We start from the raw sequence: 19,435 nt of genomic DNA, 5'->3' as shown, positions 1-19,435 counted from the left end.
GAAGGTGTTGAATTTCGAGGGGATTTTCTCTTCTTTTCCAAGTTGCTGCTTTGTGAGACCAGCTGCAGCATCCTCAAGGCCCGAGGAGGTGGCTTCCTCTTTGTCACTGGATCACAGAAAGCAAATGGATCTTCAGTGTTGTTAATGAAAGCGGAGCTGAAAAGAAAGCTGCCTGATGGAATTTCACAGGTAATAAAAGATTATGACATGGAGCAACAATTGCAAATTAATCTGCTGTTGTTCCAGCACAAGCACAGCTATGGGTGCACTGATTGATTGATGGTCCTGATGACCTGATCAAGAGCAAAATGCTCATCTGGAAACATTAGGTATCTTCCATATAATTTTTGAGGAGGGTATGGAAGACCAAATAGATGAGCAGCAAGTCTCCCGTGCTTTTGGTTACCAATTGAGCAACTGCATAGCAGGCAAGGTAGCAGTACTGTTAACTTTCTAAGAAAGGAGATGAAGAGTGAGAGGGCTTTATTATTTCTATAATTTTTGTCATTTAGATTAGATGAAGTTAAAGAAAGTTGATAAATAAAAGTTGACATAGTTAACTAATTCAGCTTCCTGAATAGGTAGCTAAAAAGATTTCACCATTAACAAACAAGGACCCTGCAGTGCTTGAGCATAATACGTTGCTAGATGCTACAAAGGGTGCTCATTTGCAGTGTTATGAGAAACAAACAAAACAAACAAACAAACAAAAAGATTGGCATGTCATAATACATATGAAAGACACTTGTTTTGAATTATTATGCTCATTTTGGTCACTTCTGAAATAACACGAACAGTGTAGACTGATAATGAAAATTATTTGACAGACAAAAGTGATTTGCCCAGAAAATAGATTAAAAATTTTCAGTCTTGTCATTTTATCCTCCCCCTGAGTCCTGAGCAGCATTGCATATAAACCTAGAAAGGTATCACGGTAATTTTTTTCCACTTCATACTATCTCTTATTTTATGAGAGACATTTAATGAGAAATTGCCATTTATCAGTGAAAGGAAGTATGCCATTTACATAGATAAAGACAGCATTCATTAGTGTAGGGACCACTGATGCCAATAATTTTTTTAAAAGATTGGGCAACATAATGGACAATACATCTGGAGGCAGGAAACTTCCCTTGTAGTTCTTTTTTTCTCTGAAGTGCTTTTTTGTTGTTGTGGGTTTTTTTTTTTCTTTAAAGATTTCTAACCCTGACCTAGATCTTGAGTGATGGCTTTTGAAAGAGCTACACTTAGCTTCCTCATCTCTAGAAAGAGGAAAGGTGTAATAGACTTTCAGTGCTCAACATTGTGAAGTGAAAAGTCATATATAAACAATTTGAAGTCTCATGTATATTAAAATACCTTGAGCATGTCCAGTAATCCAAGGACAATTGAAAGGGCAGAGGAGCAGTCTGTGCAGGGGAGACCCTTTGTCTTTCTGTTTTGGTGCTTGGTGCTTCTAATTAAGATGCCTACTGGGATAATAATGGAATAGCCTGACTGATTTCTTCCAAAGCCCAAGAAATCAGAAATTATGTGGATGCAGATTTCTCTTTGTTACCACTTACTGATATCTCAGGGCATCTGGTAGTTCTGAAGATCTCCATTTTGGGGAAGAGCAGTTTCCCCAGGCCACTTATATTTACACTTCCAACTCCCCGTGCTAATCTGCTACATAGAAATACTCCCATGTTTGTCTCAAGTTTACCCATGGGTACAGAAGAGTTTGCAGTCATAACACCTATACGACTTTCAAATATGGAGTTATAGTGTTGTCGTTCTGTAACTGATACTTGTGAAATTTTTAGCTGAAAATAGAGCAAATTGCTACCAGTCCAGCTCTGTAGCACAGAGCCAGCTCTTAAGACACATAAAATCCATGTATGATTTTCTGGATAGTACAGTCCAAGTGAACCTCTTTTAAGCTAGCATCAGGTCTGATGTAATCTGGCATACATTTATTCAATGAAATTACTGTTTCATGGTCCATAGTATAAATAACTTTATATGAATATGAATTTTTTTCTTTTTAACCTCATGGATCATTAAGTACTTCTAAAATTAAATGTTTTATCAATTGCCAAGGTGAGGGAGGGAGACGATTAAAGTCTAATGCTAGGAAGTTCTTCCATTGTATTTACTGGGGAAACTGAGTCTTCAGCTGCAGAACTTCCACCTCAAGTGAAGTACTTGAGTACCTGAGTGCAATTCTTCCATCACCAAACACTCCCACTCTGAGACTTACATGTTACTTTGTAGCCTCTGATAAAAGCTACTGACATTACAGAACAGCTTCTCCCCTAAATGTTGCCGGTGTGAAGAAAACCCCTTTGGTTGCATGAGGAACAGATTGCTGAGAGGAATTCAGAAGCCAAGCGTCTCCGCAGCTAGCTGAATCCACCTTAATTCTTTGTTGAAGCCCATGGATTTATTGGGATATACAAAGGATAACATAGTGCTCTACATATTGGGTCCTGCAGATGTTTTTCTTTTTGCTTTCCTTTTCCCTTCTTTATTAGGGAAGAGAAGGCTGTTAGAAAAGGATGGTGTGCTGAACGCTGTACAGATGTAATTGCTGCAGTTAGATGGTGCCCTGTGCTAGGAAACTCTCTCTTGCTTATCTAGGAAAGGATTTAACATTCTTCTCTAAATTATGCCTGAAAGGCATGTAAAGCCAGCCCTGAGTGTAATGCCTCTGAATTCCTTGTGAGCCACAACTTGGCACACCTGTGAGGCTTTGAAGGTTCATTACCCATACATGAGTTCTTAAAGAGCTGCAAATCTAGTTAGGGTCAAATTAAATGCCAGATTGGATGGACAGGAAATAGCCTTGGGACTTTTGTTGATTCAGGAGATGACAGCAGGTGACAGCATATTTTATTAAGCTAGTAACCAATAAATGAACAAATTAAAAATATTTTCATATAATGGATGGAAGCAAGCATAGTTAGCTGGAGCAAATGGAACTGTACAGATTTCTGGGAGCTGAAGGCCTGGCTGATTATCAAGTAAACCACTGGATTCCTCTGCTGCTTTTGAACGCAGGAGTACAGCCCATATGTGTAACATGCCAAGGATCCTGTCACATCAGCTGGCCTAATGAAAATTATTACCTAACCCTATTTCTACACTTCAGTAAAAATGTGTACCCTAACTCCTGTCACCAGACAGGAGTGAGCTATCTCTTCCATACATTGGCATGCCCACAGGTTAAGATCAGTTAGCTTCTGCGCTGTAAGAACCACTTTGTAACCTAGCAGAGCAGAGTCAAGGACATCTTTATGACAGTCAAGAGGGATAAAAAAGCCAGGCCAAGAAGATACGTTGCAGGTGATCAGATTTGGCAATAGTCCCTGAATCAGCAGATTCTAGCAGCAAGTTCATATTGCCAAAAAAAACTACATGCCCTGTTTTACCCTCATCCCTACTCTCTGAGCAGAAAATGGCCAGGCTATTTATCAGGTGTGAAGGGAGAAGTGCCCAAGGGGCAAGAACATCCAGGGGCTAAAAGCCTTAAAAGGCTTAGAAGGGTGTGGTAAAGAATAAATAGGTTTTCACAAAGAGAGCCATTGGAAAATGATAACATCTCAATAGCTTTTTTGAGCTTCCTTTTCAAACCATTAGTCATTCAGAGAAAACGTGTTGTTTTCTAAAACCCACCAAGTTTCAATTGAATTGAACAATTCTATCCTAAAATTCTGTGAGGATCCACGTTGATGGATCACCTTATCCATGCTATCAGTGCTTTTCAACAAGCAGTATACCAATATTCATCCAGAAAGGAGTGGGGAGCCTGCACAAACTGCACGCAAGTTCCTTTACCAGGTGGGCTACCTGCCTCTGAAGACCTGCTGCACACGAGGAAACCCTTCTGGTGGCTTTGGGGCTAGATTGAAATGTTTTGTAGCAGACCTACCCAAGGGTAGCATGGTAGTGATGTGTTACAGGTCTAAGAAGAAGCATAATAATTTTTTTCATTAACCGGAGGGGAGGGAAGAATCTTTTGGGATCATTTAGCTGGGAATACACAGCCAGGGAGCAATAAATTTCACAGCCCAGTCATGACCAAGAGTCCTTCTTGAATGGCAAGGCAGATGGTATATAGGCAAGTTATACATGACATAGTAATAGCATGACAGATTTCCATGGAATGAAACAGAGTCATTATTGATGTTTGTATTGTACACGGCAGCATTTTAACTAAATAAAGCTAAAAAATAATGGTATGTGTCAAGCTAGAGGAGTATTTGTCAAAAAACTTGCAAAACTTGTCTGAGAAAAGTGAAGGCTTATATCTTATCTTTCAAACCTGTCTGTCAACTGGCAAGTATCTCACGATTCTGGGAAGCACTCACTATGAGCCACACTTCAAGCCTCATAATTAAGAAATGCAAAGGTAGAAAGTATTGGGAGCACAGAATAATTGCTTTAGTGTAATGTCATGGGAGCATTTCATGTGAAGCAACTATTAACTTCCAATTGATTGACCGTGAATCCTTCAGGATGGAGCTGGGTATTGGACCTGTTACACAAATACTTTAACTTCTGGATCTTTGAAAGCATCAGCTGCTTACCTTTTCAGGTGCTCAGTTCATACCCAAGCGAGCAAACCAATGGGGAAGTCCCAACAGATGAACCAAAACCAGCGCACATAGATGCTACTCCAGTTTATCAACCTAGAGCATTATTTTGTCTGAAAAATGTAGGGTTTATATATATTCTTTACGAGTAGCATCTCTGTGTGGGTTGTGTGCTACTGTGGTGGCTAAGGAGCACTATACTGTGCATACTCAGTTCTTATTTCTTCCTTGTACTTTCAGCTTCAGGAATGCAACCTATCCTGGCTGTGCCTCATTTTTAAGCTGGATAAATATCTGCAAGGAATAAATCAGGTATGGATGATTTTAACTTGAGGAGAGGAATGGATTAGATGACTTCTTCAACCTTACTTTAGCCTAATTTTCTAAATCTTATTAAAATGTGTTAAGGTGTACTTAAAAACTACAAAATACTCTAAAACATAAAGACTACAGCTTCAGATGGCGTGAGTCAGTTCTCCAAAATTCAAATTAAAAAGTTGAAGATGTGTATTTCTTATTAAGATAATAAACAGTTACAATGACATGGTAAGATTTTGAGAAATTACAGAAAATCTAGTATTAAAATCATATTTAAAATATTGTAAGATAACTCAGATAGCTGTACTTTTAATTCTGAGAACTGAATTCCACATCTTTTTACTGAAAGAAAATTGTTTCTGGAAAGATACATTATCTAATATACATTTGTACTGTACCTAACAGTGTAAGCCTTGCTTCTTGGCCAAGGTCAGCAGACAGGCCCCTGAGAGAAATACTACATAGATGGGGAGAAAGCACAGAAAATAATGTTTCACACCCTTACACTAAATGGCCTTGAACCATTGATTTTACTGCAAACCTGGTAGATGATAATGGCAGTGTTACACCTGTATTGGCAGAAAGGATGTTAAATACAGTTTCAGTCTTAGAGAGTAAATTTTAACAACATTATAAAGAAAACTTAACTAATATATAATTATGCAAGAGGAGATGCTACATAAATGACAAGGTGCAATACTATTCACATTTTAAACTTTTCAGCATATACAGTTGCTGTAAGTACCAATTTGGTGAGAATTTAAAAGAAAGTATAACTTAACAAAACATTTTAATGTCAAATAAGCCAAATTAATCTCCTGAAATATCCAACAGCAACATTGTTTAAAGTTCACCAGTAATCATTACTCAGAATACATCTAGGGAAGTAAATCTAAACTTTGTTTCCATTCCAAATAACGCATTGAATATCTGCATATCGAATTTCATATGCTCACTGCCTGAAGGTGACAGGAGATAGATATGTGAATTTGTGATGAAAAATATTTCTGCTATATGACATGGCAAGAAAATTTTCACAGTGATGTTTGAAATCTTGTTGCATCTGCCACTTTAGTGACAGTCTAATTAAGTATGTCTAAGATGACCCTTCTTTATAGAGTCTTCTTCTCCATCTTCATTCCTCAAGGGAGTCAGGTCACCTGCTCAATGGATGCTGTGTAGTCCCCTCCTTTAAACCCTGTAGTAAACATATGGGGCCAGAAGACGCACTGAGATGACAGATTCCCTGCATTTCCATCTTCAGCCACCTTGGAATATACAGTTTTCTTAGGGTTATTCTATCATCTCTATGGCTCTGTTCCTCTATCTCCCTCTGACTGGATTCTTCACATAGGATTTAGCCCCTTATTGGTCACAGAGGAGATCATAATTCATCTTGCAATTCAAAATCACAGCAAATTTGTGGGCCTACTCTGATCACTGAGAATATATGGAGGTGAGGTTTGGAAATCTCTACTCCCTTATATTTTGCTTTCTCTTGGGAAAGAGCAGGCAGATATAGAATTCTCTCCATTGCTGTAGAGTTACATGACCCAGAAAGTTCATTATAGGTAGAGGAAGACTTCCTGCTCCCTTTCCTTTTATTTTGTAAGAAACTCGACCATTTTCAGATTCCCATTATGAGGAGGATGTAAATGAACTTGACTGAGTCTAGCAGAAAGTTACCAAGATGGTCAGAGGGTTGGAGTCCAGAGATATTTAGGGGACCTAACAGCAGCCTTACAGGACTGATGAGTAGATTACTGATACAACCCAAGTGTATGGCAGAGGAATGAGAAACAATGCTAAGAAATTGAGATCGGGCAGGTTCCAACAAGATATAAAATAAAATTCTCCACTATGAGTGCAATGAAGAATTGGAACATGAGATTGTCTGGACAAGTTGAAGACTCTGCTATTGGAGATTTTCAAGACCTGGCTGGATGAAGCCCAGAGATACCTGGTCAGACAACAGGTTGACTCTGCTTTGAGGAGAGTGGACATTCCTTGTGGTCTCTCCTAATCTGTGATTCTGATGTGATCCAAAATCAGCTGCAGTAGAAGCCAAGTCTTGGCACGGGAAGATGCATCTAAATAGGAAGCCCCTAAATCCCGCATCCCATAGTGCAAGAGCAGCCAGACTCATCATCTTGTGCCTGTTATCACATGAACAGTGTCTAAGATAGGCTCGTTAGCTGATACAGCAAAACCAGCTCTACGTGAGTCAACATTCTTACTGCAACACACCTAAATTTCATTTTAATCTTGGTTACTAATTGACTGAGTTTATTTTCCATACATTTGTTGTTTCTAATGATACATATCTACAACTGTTTATAGCTTTATTTGAAAATAACTCTGTCTTCATCCAGTTGTTTGGGTAGAGCATCTACCAACACTCTGTCTGCCAGTGCAAGAGAGGAAACACACTTGCCTGGCACCAGCTGGTGGCCTGACAGTGTACATTGCCAAACCAATACTGGATTAGGAGGTGCTGAGATGTATCCAGACTGTTTGTGACTCGGTCAAAGAATTTTAGCAGGCAGTTTAGCACTTTAATATTTAGCACTTTAATAAGTGTTTGCAGTATACTCTAAGTCACAAGACAGATTAATTAGATGCAAACAAGTACTCTCCAAATATGCCAATCAGCCCTCAAGCCTGTCCTACATGGAAATTTTCAGTCTTATTCCCTGAAGACAAAAAGAGATAGAAGTGCCAGTTGTTGAAGGACAACAATTCACTTACAAGGTGATTTTCATAGAATCATAGAATCATTAAGGTTGGAAGGGACCTTAAAGATCATCAAGTTCCAACCCCCCTGCCATGAGCAGGGAACCCTACCACTAGATCAGGTTGCACAAAACCTTGTCCAACCTGGCCTGGAAAACCTTCAGGGATGGGGCATCAACAACCTCCCTGGGCAACCCATTCCAGATGGAAGGAAATCTCAGAAAGTGTCAAAATGCCTACAGGTGTACAGGAAACCTTGATCTGACCAGAAGTTGCATCTAAATCCCCTGAGTGCTAGTCCTCTCATTTCATGAAAAGATTACAAGTCTTTTAATGTCTTTGCATTTTACTTACAGATATTTTGTTTCTCTTGAGGTTTATACCTCTATACAGACATACTGTATTTCCCTCCCTTAAATTGTTTCTTAGGTGTGAATGCTATACAGTTGGTATAGAAAATAATGTGTGCTACTTAATATGAAGTCTATGCCAGGCAAAATTAATTGACAGATTAAGTTTGACTATGGCCATGAAGTGAGACAGATCCAGTATTAAAAAATACAGGAAGCGTGAGATGGAGGACAGATAGTGCGTTGTTTTGACATTGGTGTAGAGGATAACCAAAATGTAATGATCATGTGTCCAGGTGAGTGAGTAGACCATGTGTGTCCTGTAGCCAATGTCCTTAGGACAAGACCCAGAAAGCAAAATAAAATTAATGACACAAGAACTCTGGCAGCTGGCTTTGGCAGTTACAACATATTTTTTAAATGAAATGTTTCCCAGATCCTAGAGACAAGCCCAAACTAGCCCACAGAATTCAGATAATTAGACAACTGCGAATCACAACCAGACGTGTGGTTGCCCCAGCTTCCTAATGAGCTGATTAAAAAATCCCAACTCTGATGCTCCAAATCTTGGGGAAGAAGGGGTTCACATCCAGATGCAGGCATGGCAATCCAAAGCCAATACCACTATACAACTGTAAGACAAGTTTTGGACTAGTGTACCTTCATTAGTGTACCTTTTCAGAAAAAAAATCCTACTACCAGCCACTACTAAATAAGCCCAAAGTCTGTTTCTTTCACAAGCCATTAATGATATTCAGGAGAAAACTGAAAAAAAGAGGTTGAAGGTGACCTTTGTCTTGAGAGAGCCCCCTAATATCTGATAGCTGTGGGATTTCTGAGATGGAATTTGCATTCCAGCAGCTGAAAAGATATCATCAGAGATAGAGTACAAGTTGTTTTTCTGGAACACATTGATAGAAGTACTTGAAAAGTGTATTCAGATGCACCAACCCCTCCACCACCCTGGCTTATCCTCGGCAAACAGTGTTTCATTTTGGTTTGGGTAAGAAAGTGTAGAGTCCTGAAACGAATAAATGTCTCACAACAGCCGCCCTGACAAACTGGACATCGTGCTTGGGTGGGGCCCTCATTTGAGAACCATCTGCACACTTTTCTTGCACAGGGAGCCCCTCATTTAGTAGCCACCCCGATAAGCAGGTCACTGCACTTATTTGATAAGGAACGAAGGCTGGCAAAAGCAGTCCTGTCGAGGCAGAGCACCTTCTTGCCAAAGCGCTGTGTAAGGCCACCAAACAGGGCGCATGTACAGAAACAAGGGTCATTGCTTCATCAGTCTTGTTGGAGGGCTCTGAATGACCACGTGGACCCCCACTCTCCAGTGACTCATTCCCAGAACATTCTCCAATCCAACACCCAGTCTGCACAAAGTAGGCCAAGCCGCAGCCAGAGGAGGCAGGACAAGGTGGGATCTAAGAGAGAAATTTGGAATGCTCGGTATGGGTACCCACCATCCCAGGACTACAGCGTCATGCTGAGATCATCGCTGGATCCAAGGGTGGTGTGGTACCTTTTCTAGCCCCTTTTTCTTCATAAACCCTCTCTCTCTCTTTCTAACCTTATTCTCCTCACATAAAGGTGACATAGTTTCTAATTTGGTAAGTTTTTGAGAGTACAATTTTGCTACATGCAACCCATTGCTTTGAAAGTAACATTTTTCTAAGTTCTACTAGTTGTAATCTGTTGCTTTGAGAATTATAGAGATTAATTTCACCGACTGAGTTGTTAAAAGAGGTTAACTAAGAGAGGATTAATCCTGCCCCTGGGGCAGTTAGAAAAGGTAAACACTACTTGTACCCACCTGGTGAGACAGGCCAGTTGCAAACCTCCCTGGGAAGGGCAGGTCTGAGAGGAGGATTGGATCCAGCCACACCTAGGCTCCTCTCTGACAAAGAGTTTAGAAAGCAAGGGGGTCCGGTCTGAATCTCCCTGGGCTTCCCAGCTCATGGGACATGACAGAAAGTGAAAATGTTCAGATTTACTGTAGAAGAGATAGAACTCATTTGGAGTGAAACGTATGACTATCTCTGCATACAAATCAAAATGCAGCTCTCAGAGAAGCTCCATGGCCTCTGGTGTGAAAAGAGTGAGAAATGTGTCAGCATGAGTGTGGGCTCAGCTCAGACTCTGCTCAAGGACGTAGGAGGAAACAGAAACTTAACTGACAATAAGATTTTCCAAAGGGCTAATTTTCCGAAAGCAAACCATTATGGTCATAAACAAGTCTCAGCTAGAGATGATATGCTGAGCTGAGACAGTGAAAAATCTTCAGGGAGAGCTGGAGGCTCAGCTGGGCGATGGGCACAGCACAGCAAGGAGCTGCACTGCCACCAGTTCAGCATGGAACTTTCTGGCAAGGGATTTCATTGCTACTCATGTCAATGTCCTCATCTATTTGATTAGGCTAGTACTCTCCCTTTTTAGTACAGCTGTGAAGAGTAAGTGCTGTTAGGATATTCTACAGTTCTCAGAAGAATGACTATTGTACTTCCTAATGTGTTTTTAAAAGGAAACAATTACTTCCATAAAGTAGATGACTGCCCTTAACACTATTTTTTCTCCAGATTTATGACTAGCTTTTCCTTAAAGCACAGTTACATGCTTCTGTTTCTTTGGCTGGTAGAACATGAGACAAACTACTCTCTCTCAATGCAAAGTCTTTTTCTAATTCCTCTTGAGCATCCTGTCTTCTGAACTAAAAGGCCAACTTTTTTCTCCCACAAACAGTAGTCAAAACAATATACCTACATCTGCAGGAAGATTTTGGCTTATGATCCTATGGCACTGTTTTGGAATTCTACACATAAGCAAAAGATCCATCTTCTTTCCTAACCCTAATTTACAATTGAAGATAGTTCATTGCTAAGTGCTTTAAATAGTGCAACAATAGTCCCTTAAAAAGGTGAAAAGCACTGATGCTGGGTTTTTGACTTAAGCTCCATCTGAGGATCTGTTAGGATAGTAATGCTGACTGTTTTCAGTAGTGAAAGAAACACAGAAATTCTTTTAATTTTTTTTTCTGTTATGAAGGAAGAAACACTTGGCCAGATCCTAGGGGTGATGGGAGAAAGAACTGAACAGCATTTCAGAAAGAGACATTCCATGGATACCACTGAAATGTTTCAAACTGCAATTAACTATACCTGCTGTTCCAAAATACAGGTGCATGTGCATTTGGGAATGACATGACTATCAAATTGCAAATTGAGTCACTTGACAAGCTTGTTTTACCCTTCCAATTATGCAAGCAAGTTTGTGACTCAACACCTACATGTCTGTTCTCTACTGACAGGACAAATCAGTTCAGCAGCTGAGTCAGCAAGAACAGCCCTTTTCACAGTGATAAATCCAGCAGGCAGCCACACTATGGAAAAGATTGTGGAGCTTTTATTCTGTGTGCCTTTGTAAGATAGAGTAAATGTATTTTTAAAAAGATCTTCAGCTCATCTTCACATAAGAAACTAATTAAATGGGGGAGAGAAAAGCTGTCATGGGATTACACTGATCGATGTTCATGGTCCTCTAACTAAAAGTGATTACATTTTCCTTCCAATAGTGTTTTTTGTTGCTACTATTGTTTGTCCATCCCTAGTTTATGAAACTCATCCAGCAACCTGCTGTAATTGCAATTGTAATTGAAAATTAATTATTTAATTGTATTTTACTTTTCTTTCAAGGGTTGCAAATAATTCCCTACATTTTAGACTGTGACAAGGGTGGAGGAGCCATGCCAACTACAGGCAGTCACAAATTCATGCACATATTGGCATGGGAATCTCTGTTCCAGCCTGTTTCTGGAATGCTGATTTTTCTTCCTGGCACATCTGCAACATACAATAATCTTTCCTTACCCTTCAGGCTTGATCCTTTCGAGATGCCAAGTATGAATTACAGCTGCCAATGATTTTAGCACTTGAAATACCTAAACACCTAATGACAGAACCTCTAGGCTGCATTTGGAACTGACAATGAAGAACCTAGTGGGTAGGTTGAACTTCCCTCCCTGCCTGTAAGAAAGCTGTACCATTAGTTCTATTCAAAACTAGATTATCTTCACCCCCATGCCCAGAGGTGAATCTCACCAACAGCCTTTTTAGTTGGTGATCATCTCACTAGGAGGCCATGGATAAAGCAGCACTGGGTGAACTTCAGCACAAACACTGTAGGAGAACATGTTAGCCAAGAGAATCACGTTGTTAAGTTACACGAGGCTGAAAAAGATTGGGGAAAAGGAACAGAAGGTTATGGTTTGCAAATGTTTTAATTTCATACTGGAGGCTTTTCCAAAACATCGACATTGGGTTTCAACACACAGATGTATGTGAATACCGAATTGTCTGTCCTTCACAACAGCTATTCTGAGAAGCATCAGCTGTCTCCTACATGATCGATGCACATCCTGTTGGGGCTTCAGATCACAACCCCAGCACTGACAGTTTTCACAATGACTGATGCTTTCCTTAAAGCCTCTGTCCCTGCAACCATCTGAGCATGTGAACATTTTAGCTTTAATTTTCTAAAACAAAGTACCTTCAAACATCATACAAAGAAATACTTTCTTTTATAGAGAAAAGCAAATACAAACAAAGTTAAATACAGAATCTCAACATGCAAAAATAAATTAAAAAAAAAATTAAAAAAGAAAGCAAACAAAGTATGTTACTTAGAAACAACTGCAAAACCAATCACAATTTTAAATGCCTACTTAAAAATTTCCAGGTTCAGGTGATTTATGAGTGCCTGGGTTTGACAACACTTTGTCCAGTTTAGGGTTTCTCAGTCTGCATGGTGCTGAGGTGGTGGGAAGAAATGCTACATTCCAAACTAGATAACATATTTCTGCTGTACTCCCTGCATATGGTTGCTTTCCAAAATCAACAATTCTCTTTCAAGCTATCAAATCACATGCCAAAATGCATACATGGGGTGGCTATCACCATACATTACTAACATTGGCCAATCTTGACTATAAATACCTTGCTTCCAGTGGCTTATTCTGTGCCAAGTCTCAACACTCTGGATTTATTTTTTTATTTTAAGGATCTGGTGAATTAAACGATTTTCAGCTTGTGAAAAACAAGACACTTCCAAGAATGAAAAAAGAGCAAATAAGAAGATATTTATCTTGACTTATCAAGAGCTGTGCTTTGAACATATAAATTTTTCCATGGTGCTTGGTGTTGAGAAAAACTGTGTTCTGTCTGCCATACAGGTAAAAAACAAGAATACTTTGATAAAGCTGAAAGTGAGACACATTGCATAGCCTTATTAGTGAAAGCCTTACTTTAACAGTAAATGCAAGAGATTTATGTACATTTCTTATTTCAAATGAGGAAGTTACCAACCCAAGTTGAGAAACAAGTGGTTAACTGGCAGTTTGCCCTTTCCTAGAGATGCATAAAGGAACAGTTATATTCTTCCTTCTGTAATGTTATTTTCCTAAATATCAATTGCTGCCCCCTCTTTTCCTTGCTGTCTCCCCCTAGAGCAATCCACAGCCTGAAATTTCATAGTATGAAATAGTAGAACACACACCAAATAGATGACTTGACAACTCCCTGATATCAGTGGCTCCATACTTCTCCTGCTGCTATTTTTTATTTTTATATGCATGAACAGATGAGTTTTGCCCTTCTGCAGAACACAGACATGAGATTTTTGTTGAGATAAGGATGACACCAGTGTCCGCTGTGCTTACTGCAGAGCGGGTCATGAAATGATGAATTCTTGTCCATGTGTGTGTAGGGGGGAAGCTGGAGGGGGAACAGGCTGGTTACAGATAGGCTTCCTTGTACAGAACATTTTTAAGTAATGCTCTGAAGAAATCAGTATTTTTAAAACATGTACTTATGTGGCAGATAAAAAAAGAAACAGCTGTATTAAGCAGCTTCAAGAGTCAGACTCAAAAAAAGAAAAGTCACCTCCTCTGTCCTTCATCTTCCTTGAACATAGAAAGAAGACAGTGATAAGATATACAGAGCTACTCGATGGTCAAATCAATTTATTCTAATTTAAGCTTGTCTATGCTTCTGATATCTTCTCTAGGGCCTATTTAAAGACGTATCTTTCATCACTGTTACTCTCATATACCTTACTGAACACAATTACTAGGTGTATGAGCCTTGACAGTTTATCTGGGGTGAATGAGGGGAGGACACCCAAAGAAAAGTGCAGGCAGAATACAGCTGCATCTTGGATAGTCCTGTGGTCTTCCCTAGTTTTGTTGTGTTCAACATTATTACTTCAATTCATTTCAAAATGCATGACAAGAACAAACCTTTCCCATTACAAAAGTGGATATGAACACGAGCAGTTTCAACTCACCTGGCAGACTATTATTAGCTCTATTTTTAGCCTGAAGCAGTAACTAATCACATTAGTGGAGGGGCTTTTATTCTCAGAGTGATGGCTTTGGAATAGGGAACTTCCCTCTAAACAGCAAGTGAGAGCTGCACTCCCAGACCTCCTCTGTGCTCTAGGTAGAGGTGCTCCCTTCTTCTCTCTCCACACCATGTGTCAGATAGCACACCACTTCAGAGTGCCACCTGTAAGAACTGTGCTAGTGACCCCTGCTGTGGCTCTACTTTTAGGGTGCTCCTACACCACACTAAGAGATTCTCACTGGCATCTAAATGAAGCTAATTAATCTGTGTTGCACACCTAAGGCACAGCTGTCACTCAAACAGATACAGAAGGAGTAGTGTGTCACAGTAATGCTCACAAACAAGTGATGGAGTATGAAGCTACCAGACTGAGCCTTTGTAATCCATTAGCTGGTCCTGGGCAAGGGACCATTAGTGCAGGTCACAGATCTATGCAGTTTGATAGAGAAGGATCGAACACAGGGCCAACTGACCTGATCAGGACCTTTACATTTTCACTGTGCCCTCATGCAACAATAGTGTACTACAGAATACATTATTTTAGAAACGTTTCAGGGAGTTTTAATAAAGCTTAGTGCATAACTCTGGCAGCATATGATGCAACGAAACCAAAATAAAATTAGCCTAAACATGTTGAAATTGACATTAAAAAGAGCTGATTTTCAATTCCAACATTTTATTTCCTGCAAGCTCCAAATCACCCAGTACAACAGCCTCCTGTCCCAAGTTTCAATACACCATAACATATCAAAATCTAAGAGTGGCACCCCTCAATATTAAATTATGCCTGTCAGGAACCTCAAGCTAAGATAATTTCTCAGCAATTAATTTCTACATTTGTAGTCTGATTTAAAACAGTATGATTCCCTTTTCCACTGACACACAGCAGATGAAGTGCATGTTTTCAATGGTGGGATCCACTACATTGTTTCTTTTCCTATTTTTCATTCCACATTCCTCTTATCTGACAGCTTTGGCAAATAAACAGCTCCACAACACTACAAAGAGCTTTCAGATGTTTCAGTTACCCACTGTAAAATCAAACCAATAGCAAAACATGGTTTCTAGTGGTGGAATAAAGTTTAAAACTTACCCATCCTTGCAGGGACTGTATTTCCTCCAAAGACTCTGAGCACTTGCAGTATCAAGGCATATTCTTACTCTGAAGCAGCCTCAAAATTCAGACTGCAAGGAAAAGAAATTAGAGAAATTGCTGATGCAAAACAAGGTGGAGAAAGATACTCTGCTTATGAATAAAATTTTTCACAGGACCTCTGAGAAAAGCAGTAAAAAGATCTTCCACCTGTTACAGGACCAAAATAAGACCTTCCTGAGGCTGTTACTCTTGGAAGGCTAAACCAGCATTTGCTAAACTGCATATATTACAAAAAAGCTTTTGCAGTGTATGTGAGGACACAGGAAATCTGAGAAAACAAAGATCATGCAGCTAAAGAGAAGTAATGTTTGCAGCCTACTAAAAATGCTGACTGGCAACGTGACCTCTGCAAATAATGATTTAAGAACTGTTACAGCAGAAGCAAGATATTTCTAAAGATAACACGTACTTTTAACAAAAAATGGTCATTTCCCACATGAAGACATTAACTTCTTACCAATTTTTAATTTCCAGTGCCTTTCTTTCCAGGCTAATGCATTATCATTTTTATTTTTTTTTGCCTTTGAAATGGTATTTGTAGGATGATTCAACAATACCCTCTTTCTCTTCATTTTGGAGGAGCAACCAACTCCCGTTTCCTGGAAGAAGAGTTTATGCAAGTCCAAACCTGACATCCAGTGGCCACTGAGACTCACGGCACTCTCTTGGCATCTCGACCGTTTGAAGCTTGAAGTGCAATGGCTTTACCCTTCAAATAAATTATTTCAGCGCTTGAATCAATAGATTTACGTAATTTCCATCAGTTGCTTCAGACAGTAATTATTGTTCAACATGATTTCGGAGATTAAGACAAATAGAAAATATTCTGATCTTGTATTTAATGTTACTCAGTACAAAAACCTGGAAATATCCTAAATTGCTGATTTTTTTCAGAAATCCTAATTGCACAACCCTGTTACCACTGAGTGATAATTCTCTTTATATAAATTTGCATTTGGGCATGCATGCATACTTGCATGCACCCTCTCCCCAGTCACTTAATATTCCTAACCTTGAAATGAAAGTGCAAAAAAACCAAGGTCCAGCAACAGACTTTATTTTTGGGTGGAAGAAGAAATTAAGATAAGGCGAATAGAATTGAATATTATTATTTAAAACTAGCAGGTAAGACTTTGTATTTTTGAAGTTAAACTTGAAGCTAGGTAATCACTTGTAAATATTTGTTATTGGCCTATTGGTTGGTAATTTTACTACCTATTTTTTCTTCACAGTTTTGGTAAGCTTGTCTGGTACTCTCAGAAGAGTTTTTTATCAAAGCCAATACTGAGTGAAGTTTTGGTACATGTTTTCCCAGAGCTCTAGATGCCTGAATGCAGTGTTTTAATCTGGCCCACTATCAAGATTGCTGAAAATTTCTGGTTTACACTTCCCTTTCAGAGGGTTTTTTTTGATCTAGAATTCTTACACCTGATTAGTATAATGCAGCTATTATGCCTAGAAATTCCTGCAATAACTGCAAGAGATGGATTAGCTTCTAACAGTCTTTTCTATTCTGAAGACTGATTATTTTAACCAATACATCCTTGGGTTTAGAATTTCCAAGATGATAATTTGAAAACAGCTCTGAAATCAGCCCTGTATGTCACTGTGTGGGCACTGAACATCTCTCAAAAGTTAGTGCCCTTCATACCATCCTGCTCTTTATAGTTAGAATTTCAAAAAGCAATTACAGCTTCCCCATGTTCAGAGTAGGTCGGTCTCTCTTTGAATTTCTATATACCAGCACATATTATAAACTCCTGAGGAGTCGTGTTTGTTTTGTTTGTTCTCTCTGGAGGCAACCACAGATTGTAATTGCTGTATCCAGCTGGGTAAAACTGCTTCCTGCTAAGTAAGCCTTAACAGCAATGGCTCAACAGATCCTCATAAAAATAGTAATAGAAAATTATAGCCCTCATTTAGTTCTTTGAACTAAGGGGTAAGGGCACTTCAGGACACTGTTTTGATGTTGCTTTCTGTGGCTTTGGTATTGTAAGATGCTTGCTTTTAAACAAAGGGCTTAGAATCATCCAGGTTTTCACAGAACACATCTGTCCTTTTAAGTACATGGCATTTACAGAAACTGAAAGAAATAGCTCTGTGTTCTAGTGGAAATTTTCTGGCAATGTGTCTTTTGTATTTAAAAAAAAAAAAAAAAAGTAATTAAAAACACTACTATCATATGAAACCATGAATCATTTAATGCATTTTAACCTTAAGATTATGTAAGCTCTGGAAGAGAGCTGCAGAAGAAAGACTACTTAATAGGTGGACGATAATATCCATTTCAAGTTCCAATTTGACCAGAGAAGATGGAGAATGCGATTTATAGTTTCTGTTGGCTTCATATCTGCTTGTGAGTCTAAAATTAATTTAACATACTACCTGGACTGTCAAAAAAATATTTTTCAACAGAATACCTAATTTTGGCCTAGACCCCTTGGCTCCGCTCAGCTGCAGCCTGCCCGAGAAAAAGCAGCCACGGGCTCTGCACCTCACAGGGGAGCAGGGACAGGACCTACAGCACCGCATGTAACAGACCTAACCTTGCCAAACCGATAATTTTGGGAGGGCCCGCAAGTACCGCGCACTTCTCCAGCCTCTCTCTCTATGGCCTGGCACAGGCGCTGCCAGAGGAAGGGGCTGCGCTGCCCGACCGAGCCGAGGGCGAAGGGAAAGGGGCGCTCCGGGCTGCTCCCCGCACCTCGGGGCCGTTTTTCTGGCAGCTTCCTCTTTCCTCAGCGCCAGACGTCTTGCCTCACCCGCTCAGGAAGCAAGCACTGGGACCTGCCGCGGCCCCGGGCCCGGCTGCACCGCCGGGCCGCGCGGCGGAGACTACAACTCCCGTCATGCCCCGCGGCTGCGCACGCGCACTCCGCGCCGCCTGCGGGAGCCTTCCCCCCGTGCCCCGCGGCCGGGAAGCACCGAACGCCTGCAGGGCTGGGTTTTTTTTTCTTCTTTGTCTCCGTTCCGGGCGGGCGGCGGAGCTGTAAACAACGGGTGTCGGCCTGCGAAAATAGTTGTTGCGCCCGGCTAAAGGAGCGGAAAAGGTGCCGGGCCTGAGGAACGTCACTTCCGCCCGCCATTTCAGCCGGCGCCTGCCCGCCGCTGCCGCGCCGCCATGACGGACCGCTACACGATCCACAGCCAGCTGGAGCACCTGCAGTCCAAGTACATCGGGACGGGCCACGCCGACACCACCAAGTGGGAGTGGCTGGTGAACCAGCACCGGGACTCGTACTGCTCCTACATGGGCCACTTCGACCTGCTCAACTACTTCGCCATCGCCGAGAACGAGAGCAAGGCGCGCGTCCGCTTCAACCTGATGGAGAAGATGCTGCAGCCGTGCGGGCCGCCCGCCGACAAGCCCGACGAGTCGTAGCCCGCCCCGCCCGGCTCCCCGCTGCGGCCCCGGGGCGGCGGGCGGGCTGGCCGGAGCGAGGGCGGGCAGCTCCCGGCGGGGCTCCGCTGCGGTGGCGTGGCTGCCGCCGAGGCTGGGCCCCGCGCCGCTGCGCTGCCCCTGCGCGCCCGGGAGCTCCCGGGAGCTGCCTCTCTGAGCGCCCCCGGGAGCGCTGGCGGCTGCGGCCGCCGTCCTTGTGTCCCTCCTCGTCCTCGTGTGTTGTTCCCTCGAAGGGCCCTGACGGCGAGAAGCCTTGCGAAATGCCCGGTCTTGGACAGCTTCCGCTCTTAAAAATGTACAGCTGTTCGTATTTTTTTTTTAATGGACAATAATAAAACTTATTGGGCGTTTCTAATGTGTTGTTTGGCAGTCTGCAGTAAGAGCTTTTTGGGTTTTGATACACATGTTCGAGGTGCAAATCTCAGATACGTTACTGATAGCATTTTCGTAGCCGGGCTGATTGGCCTGATCTCCTAGCAAAACTGTTTTGAGGAGAGGGG

At 41.1% G+C, this 19,435-nt stretch overlaps 1 protein-coding gene and 1 long non-coding RNA gene across 5 annotated transcripts; both read left to right on the top strand.

Annotated features, from left to right (window-relative positions):
* The first annotated feature begins 9,195 nt into the window (after positions 1-9,195).
* LOC127382687 (uncharacterized) lies at positions 9,196-16,276 on the top strand. Of its 4 annotated transcripts, none has more exons than XR_007889021.1 (3): positions 9,196-9,497; positions 13,037-13,208; positions 16,077-16,276. It is a non-coding gene; the product is annotated as an uncharacterized LOC127382687 (long non-coding RNA). The 4 variants fall into 4 exon arrangements; XR_007889020.1 differs by having other exon boundaries at positions 11,855-13,208; XR_007889019.1 differs by lacking the exon at positions 9,196-9,497 and adding an exon at positions 9,513-11,980.
* A 2,180-nt stretch (positions 16,277-18,456) lies between these two features.
* On the top strand, positions 18,457-19,290 carry SF3B5 (splicing factor 3b subunit 5). The gene has a single exon (XM_051614620.1). The coding sequence runs from the start codon at positions 18,657-18,659 to the stop codon at positions 18,915-18,917; it is 261 nt and encodes an 86-aa protein (XP_051470580.1). The 5' UTR covers positions 18,457-18,656; the 3' UTR covers positions 18,918-19,290.
* Positions 19,291-19,435: the final 145 nt, after the last annotated feature.

Source organism: Apus apus, chromosome 3 (genome assembly GCF_020740795.1).
Source record: "Apus apus isolate bApuApu2 chromosome 3, bApuApu2.pri.cur, whole genome shotgun sequence".
Taxonomy (NCBI): domain Eukaryota; kingdom Metazoa; phylum Chordata; class Aves; order Apodiformes; family Apodidae; genus Apus; species Apus apus.
The sequence above is the reverse complement of the archived record's forward strand: the minus strand, read 5'-3'. Positions and strand labels throughout refer to the sequence as shown.